General features: G+C 43.4%; 2 protein-coding genes and 1 long non-coding RNA gene across 4 annotated transcripts in view; 1 reads left to right on the forward strand and 2 right to left on the reverse strand.

Moving 5' to 3' along the window:
* Positions 1–107: 107 nt before the first annotated feature.
* On the forward strand, positions 108–3291 carry MAD2L1 (mitotic arrest deficient 2 like 1). Its single transcript, XM_055795442.1, has 5 exons — positions 108–232; positions 358–504; positions 575–695; positions 1418–1521; positions 2073–3291. Exons 1-5 carry the CDS (start codon positions 157–159, stop codon positions 2243–2245), a joined length of 621 nt encoding a protein of 206 aa, XP_055651417.1. The 5' UTR covers positions 108–156; the 3' UTR covers positions 2246–3291.
* A 386-nt stretch (positions 3292–3677) lies between these two features.
* Positions 3678–7728, reverse strand: RPL7L1 (ribosomal protein L7 like 1). Its single transcript, XM_055795440.1, has 7 exons — positions 7605–7728; positions 7368–7476; positions 5418–5581; positions 5102–5239; positions 4728–4837; positions 4277–4489; positions 3678–4017 (listed from the first exon to the last, which is right to left on the reverse strand). Exons 1-6 carry the CDS (start codon positions 7616–7618, stop codon positions 4281–4283), a joined length of 744 nt encoding a protein of 247 aa, XP_055651415.1. The 5' UTR covers positions 7619–7728; the 3' UTR covers positions 3678–4017; positions 4277–4280.
* A 403-nt stretch (positions 7729–8131) lies between these two features.
* LOC129783808 (uncharacterized) overlaps positions 8132–17765 on the reverse strand; it is a 109582-nt gene continuing 99948 nt past the window's right edge. Inside the window, exons 2-4 of one of the 2 annotated variants that reach the window (XR_008745731.1) lie at positions 10462–10590; positions 8692–9176; positions 8132–8650 (exon numbers count right to left, since the gene is read on the reverse strand). This is a non-coding gene — a long non-coding RNA (uncharacterized LOC129783808). Of the gene's footprint in view, positions 8651–8691; positions 10591–17765 lie in introns of both variants that reach the window. The other variant, XR_008745730.1, reaches the window with a different exon arrangement.

Here is a 17765-nt window from a genome sequence, read left to right on the forward strand (position 1 = left end):
GCGCCCCCCCCCGCCTTCCCGCCTCCGGCGGCACGCGGCGCAGGCGCAGGCAGGCGGCGCGCGGCCCCAGGCGCACGCGCGGCGGCGGGGCCAGAGCCGGGCGGGGCGGGGCCGGATTTGAACCGGGCGGCGGGGAAGCGGTGGCCGCGCACCGCCATGGCTAAGCAGCAAGGCCGGGAGCAGCAGGGCATCACCCTGCGGGGCAGCGCCGAGATCGTCGCCGAATTTTTCTGTAAGGGGCCAGCAGGGGTGGGGGGGTGGGGAGGGGGAAGGCTGGTAGGCTTCCTGCGGGGCTACATGGCCGCCGGCGGGGGGGCCGGCCGCCTCACGCTGCCGTTCCTCTTCTCCCCGTCCCAGCCTATGGAATCAACAGCATCCTCTACCAGCGTGGCATCTACCCCCCCGAGACCTTCACCCGCGTCCAGAAGTACGGGCTCACCCTCCTGGTCACCACCGACCCCGAGCTGAAGAACTACCTGAACAACGTGGTGGAGCAGATGAAAGGTGGGGGGGGGGGGGGAGAGTGTGTATCCCTGCCGGCGCCGCTCGGCGTAACTGCTGTGGCTTCTTTCAGAGTGGCTGTACAAGTGCACGGTGCAGCGCCTGGTGGTGGTCATCTCCAGCATCGAAAGCAGTGAGGTCCTAGAGCGGTGGCAGTTTGACATCGAGTGCGACAAAACCGCCAAGGAGGAGAGGTGAGTAATGCTGCCTGCCGCGCCTGCTCGTCCCTGTGCCCCATAACTCTGCAGGGACAAGGCAAATGCCGTGTATGTTAGCGCCGTCCTGGTTCCGCGGAGCAGCCCAGGCAGCCTGCCCTCAGTATGAGCATGGATGGTGTTCTTTCAAACCTTACCGAACCTATAGAATGGTTGCAAAAGTCTTCGAAGACCATCAGGTCTGACCGCTGACTCAGGACTGCCGAGCCCACCACTAAACCAGGTTCCCCAAGCACTGCATCTATGTGTTTTTAAAACTTTCTTTCTTCTGCTATTCCTTCTGTTTGTCTGCAAACTAGTCATATGATTGAAGCATGTATAATCCTCAGGTGTTGGGTTTTATTTTTTAAAGCATCAGATCAAAGCTTGATTTTTAATCTTCAACAAAGTACATAAAATCCTGTTGCAGGCACATGCCCTCAAGAACTACTGCTTTTCTGCTGTTATGCCAAAATGTTTTCATCCATGATGATCTGAGAATAAATTAACATTCCTTACAAGTACTATGAGGCTTCACAAACAACAATAGGAAACTATCACTTAACTTTTCTAAGCCTATCTACCTAGGGCTTAAAAAAGCATCACTACCATATCAAAATCCAACACCAAACAAACAAACAGAGCTCCATAGAGAGAACTATTTAGAAAAGTAATTATAGTGGAAGCTTCACTTTCTTAACAGAATTTTCTTATTTTTCCAGTGCACCGCGAGAAAAATCTCAGAAAGCTATTCAGGATGAAATCCGATCTGTTATCAGACAAATAACTGCCACAGTAACTTTTCTGCCACTGTTGGAAGCTGCCTGTGAGTACTCCTAACTTCACTGAAGAAATCAAACACTTCTTTTGGAAAACCTTAACAACTTTGCCACTTTAGAAAATAATTTTCTGCCATTTAATCATTGCATGTCATATACCAGCACATTTCTGAGACAGCGTTTTCTTAGACTGAGATCAGGACAGAAGTCACGGTGACTTAACTAAAGTTATAAAATTAGTATGTGTACTCTGAGGAATGTTTTCATAAACAATTATTTTGTGACAAGCTGTAGACAGGCTTGTATAAATAACCATTGAGTTCATGTGAAGTGTTACACAGAGCTCAGCTCCACAGCATTTTGACATTTCAAAATAAAAATTCACATAACTTTCGAGAAAATAAAAATGGCTACACATGAATATAACCAGACGTGTTTCCATGCTTGAACTACTATTTCTTTTCCACATAACTAGCATCAGTGTAATTATTGAGAACCTTGGTTCATGTCTCAAGTTATAGAAGATGCACTTTTTAATATTAAACATGCTATTTTCTTCTCTGTACGTTACTGTTAATTTGTTCCCACTTGTTTACAGGTGCCTTTGACTTGCTGGTATATACAGATAAAGATTTGGTAGTGCCAGAGAAGTGGGAAGAGTCAGGACCACAATTTGTAGCCAATTCAGAAGAGGTTCGTCTTCGTTCCTTCACTACTACCATCCACAAAGTAAACAGTATGGTGGCTTACAAAAAGGATTCCTTCCCCTAAGACATGGAGGGGGGCGGCATTTGTATATATCCTCTCACCCTGTATAGTTTGTTAATAGCGCAGCTAAGCCATGAACATGTCATTACTGTTGCTCTTGCTGAAGTATAATACAGAAAAAAAGGCAATGTGTTTGTCTGTGATAACGTGGTGTAACACTAGACTAAGGAGGCATTGTTTTTAAAACTGTATGAGCTAATCTAATGGTGTGTTGAACTACCACATTCACTAGAAAAACTGCCAAAATCTAGGATTACCTGCCAGAATTATTTTCAGATCCTGTTATTTAGTATTTTAAGATTATAATAAACTACATTCTATTGAGAGGCTTAAGTTCTCTCTGGCACTAAAAAAAAATAATAATCTCATTTCCAACATGCCCATTCTTTGTTAAAAGCCTGGGCTGTTTTGAGAACCTACCCCAAAATGAATTAACAGCACAATTCTGAAGTTACTTGTACCTCTTTAAGATGAAAGCAGCTGTCTTACAATGAAAATCTTAAATATGCGAAGCCTTGTATATTAATGACTGCTAGGCTTGATTCTGGGGACAGTGAAGTCAGTTTGTCTAGTGTTTGTCAAGCATTTTCTATGTATCATTTTATAGATTAAAGGTTGAAATTGTATAGTGTTCTAAGTCAGAGCGTGTATAATGCTTTGAGATGGTTTTATAAATCTTTTTTTCTAACTCGCAGAACACCCTCAGGGCATCCTACTTTATTGTTACTTTAACTGTGTCCTCCAAGTCTCAAAACACGCATTGTGGAGTCAATATGAAATCCATTCATGGATTAATAGCTTATGTCCACTTAAGTCTTCAAGTAACAGTACAAATGGTCACAGTGCTTTCCATATTTGTTAAATATACACAGGACTAACCTGCTTTTGTACTCGAAGTTAGGGATTTAAAAGTGTGTCTATAAAACTTTCAGGCTCTTCCATTTTTTGCTCATTTCCTTCACCAAATTCACTTCAGCCAGAGTATTTTAACTTTTCCCGCTCTTCTAGAGAGATACACAATTCTTCCTGTTAATTTCAAATGTTTATTTCATTTCAAATGTTTATTTAAAAATGTTGCTTACATGTACTCCACCACTGTATTACAAAGCTTCTGGGCTTTCCCAAAGCCAGCAGTTCTCTCCCCAATCTCGCAGAAGTGAAGAACAGGCAGCCTTTTCTAAGTCAGTAGCACAAACTTCTGGCTTTTTAAAATAAATACAATACTCTGAAAAAGTGTTACCTCATTCCCTACTAGGGCTTGCTCTGCAGTAACAGGAACACCTAGTGTCTTCTGCCTGTTAGCAATATCCTTAAGCAGGTGACTGCACTACCCCTTTACACCTAGGAGGTGCACTTCAAGAAGTGCAACTTCAAGCACTTCCCCTGGGGAGGACTGGATCAAAGCAGTGAGTGCAAATCAACTCTTGACAGAAAGTTGCACCAGAGAACTGACAACCACTGCTTTATACCACAGATGAGATCAGGATGTAACTGGTACAGAGCCAGCAGTAATGAGCATTAAAAAAATAGAAATTGTTTTACAGAGATGCAGGAGTCAGGTTTCTCCAGAAAGTTGCTTCGTTCTTGTACCAATACAATTTATCTTCTCCTTTAAAAACGACCAGCCCAAAATCCATCAAGGCCATCTCCATTATCATCTGTATATTTTTTCTTTATTTTTCACAGAGGTATTAACAGTCAAGAGATATAGTGTATCGCTGCATAATGTCCATGAAAAGGAGCAGGTTACAAATCCAGAATATTTCACAAAGACCCTGCACAACAGAAAAAAAAGAAAAAAAGCCCTGTCACATTAATGCATTCCCAGCAGTCAAGCCTTTATAGAGGTGTCCAATGGATTTGCTGATACCTAATGGGACCCACATTCTTATCTTCCCCAGCCATGAGGGTCAATTCTGTAGGGCAAAGGATCAAAACCAAAGAAGTCCCCCTCATCTCCGATGGCAGTATAGTTATTCTTAGGAAACCGAACAAAGGGTAAGATTTAGAGGGTACACAACAGGCATTCCTCACCTGACTAGTTGAGCTGACGTATAAGCTGGTTGATTGCTTCACCTCTGCAGCCAGGCTTACCCATTTCCTTGAGGAAACCCACTTTGTTACGTGAAGCATGGCGAGCCACTGACAGATGGAATGGCCACAGAAAGCTTGTGACTTTTTTGAAATACTTCCCAGCTGAGTAGATTTCATGAATAAGGTCTTCCAGGCAAATAATACCACACCTCCCTGCAGGAGAAAAAAAATAATTAAAAAGAAAACAAACAAAACAACAAAAAGACCCCCCACAAACAACACATACATGAGAGATGCCTGACTATTCCCTTTCCTCACAACACTCCAAAACTGCCAATCCCCCATATACGAGTCTTGCAAGGTACTTCTCCCTCCCCTCCCTCTTAGATCAAATTGCAAACTCTCAACATTCGCCTCTTTTCTTGATTAACTTCCTCATCCTCTCCCTTACCTAAATGTTCCTCTATCAGCACATTGTCTGTCAGAGGCATCCTCTTTTTGCCAATCTTGGCTTGGCCCCGCTTCAGGATGAGCTCTCGTACAGATTTCAGGTTAGGGTGCCTGTACAAAACCAAAAAGACAGATTCTGTAACACAGAGACACAATACAGCGGGAAGTCTCACCCCACTTCTTCATACACAGGAGGAAAGTAAACCAGTTATGTTTAGAACAATGAGAAAAGGGACGATAACAAGCTTTATATCTAAAGTTGATACAGTTTTGAATGTTACTGAAAAAGCCAGCTATGGATTTGTGATACCATATGCAGAATCAAAAAGCTACAATATTTACAAACTACCATCAAGTCACAGGACTGGTACTTACCCCCACGCCACATAAGGTTCCACAATCCGCAGCATCTTCAGTGATAACGGAGTTAGTTTAACAAATGTTCCAGTGAAATTTTTTCTCAGACGCAGCAACTCAATCACTCTGCTTACCCTCTTACTCACTCCCTTAATACTGAGTAAGAAAAACACACAACTATTATTAATCACATTTCTCTTAATACAGCAACAAAAAGCCTCAGATTACCTACAAGGAGCATGTCTGGGTAAATCACACTTCCTTTGCTTAGAAACAATATTACAGCTACATATGATAGCAACAATAAAGGTAAGGAGTAACAGAAGTTTCTTACTCTGCAATCCGCACAACAAAGGCAAGTTTGTGCTCCTGAGGTACCACTGTCTGTCCAGGTCTCTGCTCCATGCGCCTCAGCCGGGTTTCATCTCGGTGTTTTCGCCATGAATCTCGAACAAAAGCCTCAAGGCGTTTAAACTGGATTTGTTTCCCCTTCTGGTGCTAAAGACAAAAGGATAAGAAATTATTGCCCTTCCCAGCAGTCTTAACAGGTTTGCATCTCAAAGGCCAAGTGAAAATCAGAACTTGATGAGCTACGCTATTTCAGTTTTGGAGACAGTAAGAAGAAAATAAATTTTATAATCTAAATCCAAGGGAGACAGAACTGAGGGACAACATGAATTTACAAACAGCAAGCTATAATTCATGAGCACTGAACAGAGAGGTTTTCCCTGGGGGGGGGGGGGGGGGGGGGGTGGAAGGGGCAGGGGGAACAGAGCAAGACCAAGACCCAGGGTACTTCAGGCACAGGAGAAATCAAATGGAAGCATTTGCAGCCACAAACAAACAGATCTTTGCAACTGCATACACAGCTTAGCCAGCCACTGGGAAAGTCGGAAACGTATGTATCTGGATAAAACAAATGCTACAGAAATACTCTAGTGCGACTCAAAATTACCATCCCACAAAAAATGACCAGGTTTAAAGTCCTTTTCTATAAAGACACACACAAAAAAGAATGCAAACGTTCAAGGAATTTACTAAGTATTACTAATTTAAACACACAACACTCACCTCACTTGAAAAAATAATTAAGCTACTTTTCAGAATGATGGGAAAACTTAGAAGTTTTTTTTTTAAATAAAGAAGATGTTTAAATGCCTATCCTTAGCTCAGGAACAAGTACATCCACCTAAATCATAGTGCTTTCTCATTCGAATAGGAGTTAAACATGCATGACAGTTACCCAGTACTACTCAAGATACACTACTGGCTAAATTACTAGGCCATTTCAAATTAAAGAATCTTATGTTACGTGTCTTCTATTTCACCTTGTAAGTCACCCATGAAATTGGTTTGAATTTTCAAAGCAGGTAGACCGAATCGAAATTTTACCACTAGGGTCAAATTTCTAATAAGAATCTTAAAAGGTGACTATTTTACATTACCACTTATGGTTCCACTTCCACCTTGGAAATACAGTAAGCCACGAATGCATTTACAAATGCAGTATCTAACAAAAACGGCAGGGGTTTTGCACACAATCCCACCAATGCCACAGAAACCAATTCACTGGGAAAGCTTTGAGGCAGTTCCAAAACAGGCACCTGCTACGTCAGCCAAGATGGAGCAGAACAGGTCTCAAATTCTGAAACAGAAAGGTGTGTGATGCTCTGCCAGGCTGGAAACCGCAGCCTGCCTCTGTGTTAGCAGACATGCAGACAGGGGCTTCACTGGGACCTGTCTGTGCTCCGACAGATTTACCTAGCTAATGACAGGCAGCTGAGCCTAAACGCACTCTCAGCAAAGCAGTCTCCAGGAGGGTTTCCAATGCAAAGGCAACCTGGTTTCAGACTATGTAATCCCACGGCAGCACTACATTTTGCCACGCGTGGCTGTACACATACCCACCCTAGCAATCACTGATCCAAGAGGCACAATTCAGTCTTCCATACACTACTGTGGCAGCCTAGCAAGCCAGGAAACTTTGTCTTTTTCACAGGGCTCAGGGCCAGGTTCAGAAGACTTTCAACAACTGAAGAGACAACCCAGGCGTGCCCTCAGAGGTAAGCAACAGGCCATCACTGTACCAAGGCAGTCTCTGCCACCTCCCCTCGCGGGGGGGGTGGGGGGTGTGGGGGTGTGGGGATGAGCCCCACGAAATTACGCTTTCCCCCTCCAAAACACAAGCAGGGGACAGCTGCGGACTCCCGCCGGCCTCAGCTGACCCCCCGCCCCCAGCCAGCTCCCACCGCCGCCCCGGGGACGGCCCCAGGCCAGCCCCTACCTTCCGCTTGTTGAGCAGCGCCTGCTTGGCCTGGGTAGCCTTGATGGCCTGGTAGGCCTTCCTCTTCTTCAGCAGGTTCTCCGGCACCAGCGGGATCCGCCGCCGCGGCCTGCAGGGCGGGAGAAGCCGGTCACATCCCGCAGCCGCGCACCCCGACCCCCCGCACCCCGCCGCCCCCAGCCCCGCCACCACGCAGCCCCCGCGGATGGCGGCGGATCGCGGGCGCCCCGCACTCACTCCTCCTCCGCCATCTTGCCGCCAGCGCCGCTGCGCACGCGCGAGGGCGGGGCGGGGACATGGCCGCGCGCGGCTCCCCGGGCGGTGGCGGCGGGGGGCGGGCGGCTCCCGCTGTCACCGCCCGCGTGACGGGACACGGGCGGGGTGGCGGTGGTTTGAAAGCTTAAAGGTTAACGGCGAAGCCTGCAAAGCAAGGCCGCAGCCTCAGCAGGGACTGCTGTGAAACCGGCTGCCTTCTCCGCCTTGCCTCAAAGCTCCCAAAGAATACTGGAGGAGAAAAAATTATTTATAAAAAATAATAAATAAAGGCACAGGCAGTGTCCGTAAATGCCCTCAGCCGTTCCAGCCGGTGCCCGGCCAGCGTGGGGGCAGCTGAGGTGGGGGCAGCGCAGGCCTGGCCTCAGGCACGCTGCTGAGGCGGTGCTGTGAGAGGTGACAGCAAACCCGCGCGGAGCTGTGCCCGCGGGGTGACGCGCCCTCCCTCCCTCCCGGCCGCAGCTCACTGCCCCTCAGGGGACGCCCCGGCCAGGGCTGTGCCCACAGGGCGCGGTGCCCTCCCCCTCGGCCGCTCGATGCCCCTCAGGGGACGCCCCGGCCAGGGCTGTGCCCACAGGGCGCGGTGCCCTCCCCCTCGGCCGCTCGATGCCCCTCAGGGGACGCCCCGGTCAGGGCTGTGCCCACAGGGCGCGGTGCCCTCCCTCTGGGCCGCTCGATGCCCCTCAGGGGACGCCCCGGCCAGGGCTGTGCCTGCTGCGAGCGCCGCGCAGTGGAAGTAGCAGCCTCGCGGGGCTGTGGCCGTGCCTGACCGCTGGCCCTGCGGCCCATGGGGCCACAAGAGGTCCTTGGGCCTGACGCGTCCCTCTGCCCAGCTGTCCTGCTGCGAGGGGGCAGCTCACCGTGCCGGGGCCCACCACGCAGTCAGTGCCTCTCAGAGACAGCCGGCCTTCCCACCCTCGCCTGAGCATCCCGGGGAACTTTGCTGGCAGGAACTGGCCATTTTCTTCCCTTCCGTGATGGCTCCCAAGCACAGCAGCCCTGCCCCTTCCCTTCCGTGATGGCTCCCAAGCACAGCAGCCCTGCCCCCAACTGCCCGAAGGGCCGCACAGAGCCACCAGGGATGCCTGGGGTGTAGGTGGGTGGCTCAACGCAGCCATTCTGAGGAAGGGACCCCAAATGTGTCCTGGGTCCTGTAAAGTGAGAAGGAGTGCCAACCTCGCCTGCCGGGAGCCGGGCGGTGCGAGGGGGCGGCACGCCATCCATGTCCAGCTGTGATGGAGAGCCGGGGTGGTTGTGAAACAAGGGCATCCTTGGGGATGGGGAGCTGCAGTGCAGACAAGCCCTTGGGAGAGGGGAAAGTGGGACAAGTGGTTTGGCCAGCAATCTCACCCGTAGATGGTGCCATAGGCTCACACGAAGGAGATGTTGATGCATCTGATGAGGCTGTATTGTGTTCTGCCTCGACCTCTTTGCCAAGTGGGGTAGAAGAGGGGGGACATCTTCATTGCCTTTCTAATCAACTTCATTTACACCAACCGTAGTTTCCTCTTAACAGCTGAGAGCTTGAGCCTTTCACTAGAAACGACAGCATTTAACTGCTCACCTCAACGACTGCAAACCTTTATGATGCTGTAAATTAGGCCACTTCTATTTTGACACCTAATACTTGAATATCTGTATTTAGAAACGTGACCCCGCATTCCAGTACCTGCTCTGACATATGCTCTGCAAATAACACACCCCTTGGGGAGCAAACTGAGCTTCCTACCAACTGTTCTCTGATGCAACCTTTTGGATTATGAGACAGAAAGAAATAAGCTTATGAAATAAAGTGCATGAAACTTTCACTGAAGAAACTAGAAATAAATCCATTCTATATAAATTTAACTCTGAAATTAGGGTAAGCTGCTCCGTATAAAAATAGCTGAAGTCTCTGGTAGCTCAGGACAGAAAATGTGACCCATTTAAATCTAGACATGAACATGCATTGTTTAACAGAAGGAAAAGGCAAACGGGATCTTGGGTATTTCATTATTTATGGTAAGGAAAATAAGTAAATATTTCAAGTGCTGTTGCTAAGAAATGTCATACAGCATAACAGCATATGTAAGCTGGCTTGTTAAACTTTAACTAATAGTTATATTGTATTAATGAATGACTACTCAAATGCCCTTGTTTGCAGCGTTACTCAAAAAAAAATATTCTCACTTGCGTAGACAGTAAGCTGTTGTAAACTGAACTTCAGCACTCTGAACTCACATGCTCTCCTTTTTTCTTGACAAGGCCCTACATTTTCTGTGATTTCCACAAACTGTTATAAACAAATCCAATGACTGCGTGCTTACGCCAATCACCATCCATCAGTGATGGATTAAATGATTTCTCCTAGTTTATAGGCCATTCAGCATGATAGGTAAAATCTGTTTAAAAAAATTCTGGATATCTAGTTATGCCGCTTTCAATTATTACTGCTCGATGACCACAAACCAGCTATTGGCTTCCCATCAGTATTTTTGATGAAGCTCCATCATGAGTGCATTTTCTCTGTGCTTTGCCAACGCATCTCAGAACACACCCAAGGAAATTATGTTTGAAAACAAGGTTTTATATAATTAAAAATGCCTGTTGGTTTGGGGAGGCTGCGAGGGGAAGGCAGAGGTCACCTTTAAGGACCAAAATTGAATATGTTGTACCATAAATAAGTCATCCATAAAGCAAGCCAGGAAACCTATCTTTTCATCAGCAGGTTAGAATATAGCCTTTTTTTGTTTTCCTGTACTGCATGGAAGCTTTTTGCACTTTCATTTATATATATATATATATATAAAAATCAGAATATAATTTTAGCAAAGGATGCTACCTTTTGATACTACCTGGAGCAGGTCTTTTGTGCTGTGTTAAGGAGATGGTGTTTGAAAGGTTGAATAGAGAGATCAAAATCCAAACACTGCAGATATCTTTCCGGAATGGGCAGGTTTTTTTCTTCACCCTGGAACGAAAGAATTTTTTTAAAAGAAGTATCAGAAAGCTAGGTCCTGCTTTGTCTGAGGTGCTTGCGTTTATAAATAAAATTGGGAATATTTTACAAATGACAAAGTGACCCTGCTGTCATCACACCAATCCACATTGGAGTGATGCAGCACACTCACGAATCACTGCCCATGGTTTCTGCCTACCTTGGCTTGAAACTCTTCACAGCGCATCTACAATACTATTAGGTCCTGCAGAGCGGCCAGAAGCAGGTCCCTTCATTATGCTTGGGACTTCCCAAGAACATTATAGAGTAAATGAAAGCAACAAAGACAGACCTGCTCCCTTTTTCCCCCCCGCAGGCCTTACACGGCTCACATTCTCTAGCCTTATGTCTTGCTAGCTTTCATTTTATAGTGATACTTTAGACAGATATTTTGTGTCATGTATTTTCATGTTTATTTCTATTACCTTATTCACAGATACAGATACAAATGCAAAGTCATTAGAAAATAGCAAACTCATGCTGATGGGTGTGAATCTCACAAAAGGAGATGCTGTTGCTTTGTTTCATTGTTGGATGGGTGTAGCCCTCTGAAAAAGTGACCACAGCTCTTGTTTGGATTAAACATTTAAGGCTATTTTCTAACTGCAGTAGGAATAAACAGTGTGGACTTTAGCCACAGCTTAAATCTTCGCTTTCATTATGCCAGAGGCCTAGATTTCTGGAAGTATCTGAATGTCCTTCTCTTCCCATCAACTGAGACATTTGCTATTTGGCACACAGACCATTGGTTTTGAAGGTGAACTGTACATGGTTGTGGAATGAATAAGTTGTATGCAAAGTTCTAGTCATCTACATTGCCAGGCTGTTTCTACACTTGTGCATCCGTGGCAATCATGGACTCTAAATTTCTGAAGTTTTTAATCCTAGAAAACAGTGTATATCCCCAAAAGAATTTGTTATGACATGCCTACTGTAATAGAAATTTCCAAGCCTTTCTTTATACTTACTATGCTTTTGTTTAGATACTGCTAGTTACGGTTCTTATATTACAGCCTTTCTTAATATTTCTATAATGAGCGGATAGTTAATAGTAATATGATATAGTGCACTGCCATAGTTCCATAACTGTAAGCCATATACCTCTATAAATATAAAGCAAGACAGCATGCCTGAGAAGCTGTCACAGTATTCAGGCTGGTATTTGATCTGCAGCTTGAAAGTGCCACTTATGCATCTTGAAACAGTAACAAAAACATGTTTCTAGTTGAGCACATGAATTTATATAAAAATACATAAAATCCATATATGTGAATTTATGTAAACAAATGTAAGCATAATAAAAATGTACATCTAGTTAAGAGAAGAGCACGTCAAGAACTGGTTCGCTTTTGTGTGCAAATATTTAGGGCTTCTGTGATGCAATCTACAGCACAAAGAGGAGGGATGATGCTGACCTGACTGCAGAATCAGTGCCTGCATTTTAGAGAGGACAGCTGGGTAAGGAAGCAAAAGGTGGATACTAACGTAGGGGCAATGATTCCATAAGCTAAGTCAGGAGGTGAGGTAGGATGTTAGCATCCTGTCCACGAAACTTCTTGCCTTATTTTATGATCTCACTTTAAGAGTATAAAACCCCATTACATTCATTTCAAATCCCACAAAATCTCTATTGACACTGTGTGCAGTCTCAAAACAGCAAAAGAGCCATGCTTGAGGTCGGTCACTCTTGCCAGTGAACCGTGCCCCAAGCTGAAATCCATCTGTAATGAATTCCCTATAAAAAGGGCTAAAGAATTAAATTCTGTTTATTTTGCCAAACTGTGATCTAATCTTGGGAACATTTTAATGGGGAAAATACCTTGTGATTTTAAATTATGCCCATTTTCAGATCTTTTAAGGAAAAGGTTTATATGATTTGGAAAGAGGCCCAGGAACTACTCTATACATACACTTAAAGCAATGTTTAACAGAGAAAAAAACTGGGTGGTCCAAGACTTTCTTTCATGAAAATAACAATCATATGGAGATAGACTAATATTTAATAAAAATATTTTTGTGAAAAGCTGTGGATAGATGCGTATTTTTATCCCTTTAAAAATAAGGTTCCTGAACATTGGAATTTTTGTTAGAAATCCTGCAAATCCATTTCATGCCTCAAAAAGAGTAATCTCAGTATAATGTAGAGGCATGGGTGAGACTAACATAGGTGTGCACCCGCAGCTAGTGGCCAACTAATATGTCAAATTGGAAAGGCTAAAAAAGTTAAGTTTCTGGCTTTGTGTCTTCCTGGAAAAAATGAGTGGGGAAACCCAATTCATTTAACAATAAATGTTTAAGTTTTCAGATTTCTGCCTTTCTCTTTTCACGCAAGGGATTTGCTTTATTCAGACTTTACAAGTAACCCCTCAAAACTCTACTTTGTGACCTTACAATTGGTCGAAAAACTACAACTAACTGCATCACCATAGTGAGCTCCAGGTACCTGTATAAAACAATACTAGTGACTGAGTCCGTCCCAGCCACAGGGTATACACCTCTTGGGTACAGCCCACACGTAATGGGGTTTATTACATCTGCATCCATGGTGACAGCAGCTTGCTTGGCATAACCAAGGTACAAATCACAAGGCTTTTCAGGATTTGATCCTAGATATGGCTTCCTAATACATAAGCACAAATTTGATCCAAAAAGGGGTTGTATATTTATAATTAGTAAAAAAACCAAAACAAAACACCAAAACCTGTCATAATAACTTAGGATTATTCTTCCATTTTCACTGAATTCAAAGAAATAGGATCAGCCAGAACCCAGTGTCATTTAAAACACTACTTTCAAAATATCGTGCAATAGAGATATTACAAACAGGTTCAAGTATGTATGTAAATAAAATAACTCTCCATTGACTATGACAGGGTGATAATTAATAACACACCCATTGCAATGAGATTGTGCTGCTTGCCCCCCCGTTGTGGTATAAGTAACCACCCCATCTTGCAAGCACCTATTTCTGTGAGAAATCCCCCTGGTTTCCATGGCCCCACAGACAACTCTGAACACCTCCCGCTTGGGGGCACTTACCGTGCTGGGCCAAAACTGACTATATGTGGGAGGCAGGAACACTGCATCTCTCAAGAGGTACACAGTCCTACTTTATAGGAATGAACGTGAAATTATTGCTCAGTGTGCTATTTCATTTATGCCATCATTGTCTTCTTCAAGCTGCCTCCTGTGTGAGAAGCAAAGACTAGGTAGCTATAAAATACTTTTTAATGTGGGGAGTTTCCCATGTACACAAGACGAAGTCCTCTAGCTCTGCCCCAGCAGACAGACTGGCCAAGGTTTTTTCAGTAAATGCTACTACTGCTATTTCTTTTCTTTCTTTAGCGCAATTCATTTACAAGCATTGATGGAAAATATTCTAACTCTGAAAACTCAGATTTACAATAGCTATTGAGAATAGTTCACTAGAAGAAAAGCAGACTAATAATAACCCCCTGATACTATTCACGATTACTGTCTCTGGAAATTATACCTGGAGTTTTAAGTTATGAATATTAAATTGCAGATTTACATCTGTCAAAATGTTCTGACATTTTCTAAAAGAGTGGTGGTATCTATTTACAAGTTTCCAAAAGAAACACTTGTAAGAAATAAAATGTAAATTAATTTTGTTTTACTGCTAATATACTTGTAAAGGCTTGATTACTGAACCTGAAATAGAAAAAAAAATGTTTTTCTATTACAATAAAAAGCAATTAAAATATTTTTTTTCTGTCTTGTCTACAAGACAGTGTACAGAGTGTCTGCAATTTGAGTGTACTACAAATTTAATTGCATTTTTAAAGAAAAGTGAAGCTAAAAATAGATGTCATTATATATGGTCTCCACAGGTCTCTATGACCTCTCTCCTTCCTCCACAGGGATGAAAAGATACATTTTATTTGGGAAAAAGACCGATTGAATTATGTCTGAGATGAAAGACAGCAAGAACAGAGTAGGTGTCTTTCCCACACTCAGTAATTGGGAATCCTACCTCCTGCTAGATTATTTTTTAATTGAACCTTCGAGATAAAAATGCAACTAATTATGCCATTTAGGTTGCAGAAGCATATTAATAAGTACACCACAGCATGAACTATTCATAAAAATACTACAGACTGCAGAGCCATAAAAAGAGATGGAATGGAATAACCTTATTAGGAATTTTATCATTTCAATTTAGACAATTGGAAATGCTTTGTACACCCAGATGCTTTCTGTCCTAAATGTCAATGATCCTGATACAATGGCAGTATGCGGTAGACGATGAGTTTTACCTTTTAAAAAAAAAAAAAATATTCCTTTATGGCTCTGGTTACTGTCACAACTACGTAAAATCCTTTGACAAGTTCCGTTTCGGAGACTAGGGGATGGAGCTGTTGTTTCAAGCAGAAATAGCAATCAAAAGAGGATTAAAACTTCGTCAGTGAGAACTGATTTGCAGTAACTTATGTAAAATCAAAGCAGAATAGTTTTACTGGTTTGTAGATTGCACTGTTGAGCTCTAAATGAAGCTGTGGTTCTGAGAGCTGTAACAGTGCATGGCAACAGGGCTATAAAGATCCACTCACTTTTTTTCCTGTTAATTTGTGCAGGGAAAGTTTTGGTTGGAATATTTTATTTTGCCTACAATTATTTGTGGCAACTGCCTAGATCAAGATAAAGATACAGAGCATTCATATTTAACCAGGAAATATCAGGCAAGGAAATGCACAGCCTGAAGGATATAAGTGGTCTCCCATAGCTTTATCCCAGGAGAGGGGCTGTGTCCCAGCTACTCTGAGCTGCCTACGCACGACAGGAGCAAGGGGAGGGAGGAGATACTTGCAGGGTTCTCCTCATGGCACAGCAGAAGACTTTAAAAGGCTGAGTGCTGAGGGCAATAAGATGGCAGATAAAAATCAGTAAATGAAAATGCAGCAATGATTCACAAATTTATATATGAAATGATGGGCTCTAGGCTATCTAATAAGCTTAGGAGTAGGATTTTGGAATTACAATAGATAAACAAAAATACCAGCTCAACACTTGGGACAGCAAACGGAATACTAACTGAAAACTATTAGAGAAGGGATAAAGAACAGAGACCATCATTATATACTGCAGCCCCTTACACCCTCATTTTGAATGCTACCGCTTTGCTCACATTTTCTTCCTTCTGTCCATCCCATACCTTCACCCACCTGCCCCCATGAAATACTTGGAAAAGGTTCAAAGAAAGAAGATCAAAGATACAAAATAATTTCCATCTGTGGAACAGTGAAATAGACTGAACCCTCAGGCTGGAAGAAGGGTGCCCAAGGGAAGATAAAATAGTCTGTAAAATCATAAATGGTGGGACAGTTGCTCCCTCTTTCTCCCAGCACAAGAGGTAGAAACCTCAGATGAGGGTAGCAGGAGGCACGTTCGCAACAAACAGTAGGTTTTTCCAGCAAGTAAACTTGTAGTTAAGGCACAGACCTCTTAGCCACTGGCTTCTGAGAAAAGTCAGGTGAATAAAAAATTAGGAGAGGAACCTCTTGACCCTATCATAGATTCCTGAGCCTCAGAAGAGCATCAGCGAGGCACATCTGCCAGCCATTTATGTATTATGAAGATGCAAGGTCACATGCCATTTACTGTTGAAGATACTTTTCCTGAAGAAGACTGGACACTTATTTACAATATTAAGCTGGGCCTGAAAATACAGCATTAAATAATTGGATTCTCAAACACTGATAGTTCCTCCTTTGGTACTCTTGGCAAAATACCTTTCAAGTGGGCATCTGTCAGATGAATGCAAAACGTAATTTGAAAATACCACCTCACATGCAACGTTTAAGTGTCTTACACAACCTACAGCATTCATAACTTAAGTTTTGTAGCACTCTTGACTGTCTTTATATCTACCTTTTCTTTATATGTTTGGGCTACATCATTAAATTTATCCAGTTCAATTCCTGAAGAGGTTAACTTTTGCGGTATTCTTTTCTCTCTCTGTAGGCAGTGAGACTCCCAAATATTCTTCCATTTCTCATAATAGCCATCGCTCCATTTTTTCTGACAAAGAGTGCAGATGTTTCTTTCACAACACCCGGTCCATTTTTTTCCTATGCCTTTCACACACTGATCCTAATACAGATCAGCCAATTCAAAACGCTGCTGAAAATGAATAGATCAAAGCCCTGGGGATGAACCAGAAATAAGAAATATATCAATGCAATGCCCCAAACCCTATTCTCCAACAATGTACAAGTCTATAACAAAAAGGAAAATCAAACTGAACAAAATCAGTGCTGTCGCAGAGGAGCCAAATGATCCTGCATTCTCTCAGTATTTTCAATACTTATATTTGGGCGGAGATAAGAAATACAGTTGTAGGCCTATGTGCTGTTTCAAAAAAAATGTTAAATAATCTTTTAATTATACTGCTACCTGACTTTTCCCTGATAGGCTGATTTATATTAAAAGAACATCAGCATTTGTATGCACGCCTCAGGTTTGGTTGTTTTTTATGTCATGCCTCAAGCCCTGCTGAAATGCTGTTACACAAACTGTGCCATCCTGTCATCGCAATCTCATAGCAAGATCTGTAACACCTTTAAATAAAATTGAGGCAGGTCTGTTCGAGGCTTTCTGTCTACTTTGTCTTCCTACAGCAGAGAAAGTCCCAATGATTGTTCCTCCTTCCTAACATACTGCATTTTTATTTTGTTGTTGCAGCAGACAGATTCTTGGCTGACTTCCATGTTTTTTAAAAAAATGCTTGCATTTAAAACTGAAACATTTTTCATTGCATTCAAAGCATATGGTAGGTTAGATACCTGCCACAGAAGGATGCAGTCTCAGCATTGGTAACCCCCGTCTCTATAAGCTAGTTTTGCGACGCCAAGGAGTTAAACATTCCAGCCACTCCTCCCCTCCCCAGTGGATCTGGCCTTTTTACTAGCTCAGCTCTAAACTTTCCATTTTAACTGAGTTCTATCTCATTTTATGCTCCCCCTTGCTATTACAGCAAAACATTTGAAAAGGCAGATGGAAACTGGTTCCTTTCTTGCATATAGAAGAAGGGCTAATTTAATCTGGGTGCGTGTCCTTCTCCCCTGTTCACCTGCACTGCATCCCATTTTCCTGCCTTTGAAGTACATCCTTCTCAGATCTTTAAACAG

Source organism: Falco peregrinus, chromosome 2 (assembly GCF_023634155.1).
Source record: "Falco peregrinus isolate bFalPer1 chromosome 2, bFalPer1.pri, whole genome shotgun sequence".
Classification (NCBI taxonomy): domain Eukaryota; kingdom Metazoa; phylum Chordata; class Aves; order Falconiformes; family Falconidae; genus Falco; species Falco peregrinus.

Excerpts from the sequence above, each read along its gene's own strand:
- MAD2L1 (XM_055795442.1), top strand. The coding sequence starts at position 157 with ATGGCTAAGCAGCAAGGCCGGGAGCAGCAGGGCATCACCCTGCGGGGC. Across the intron at positions 505-574 it reads CGTGGTGGAGCAGATGAAAG|AGTGGCTGTACAAGTGCACG; the intron begins GTGGGGGGGGGG and ends GGCTTCTTTCAG. Across the intron at positions 696-1,417 it reads AAAACCGCCAAGGAGGAGAG|TGCACCGCGAGAAAAATCTC; the intron begins GTGAGTAATGCT and ends TTATTTTTCCAG.
- RPL7L1 (XM_055795440.1), bottom strand. Across the intron at positions 4,838-5,101 it reads GAACCTTATGTGGCGTGGGG|GCACCCTAACCTGAAATCTG; the intron begins GTAAGTACCAGT and ends GGTTTTGTACAG. Across the intron at positions 4,490-4,727 it reads GCTGATAGAGGAACATTTAG|GGAGGTGTGGTATTATTTGC; the intron begins GTAAGGGAGAGG and ends TTTCTCCTGCAG.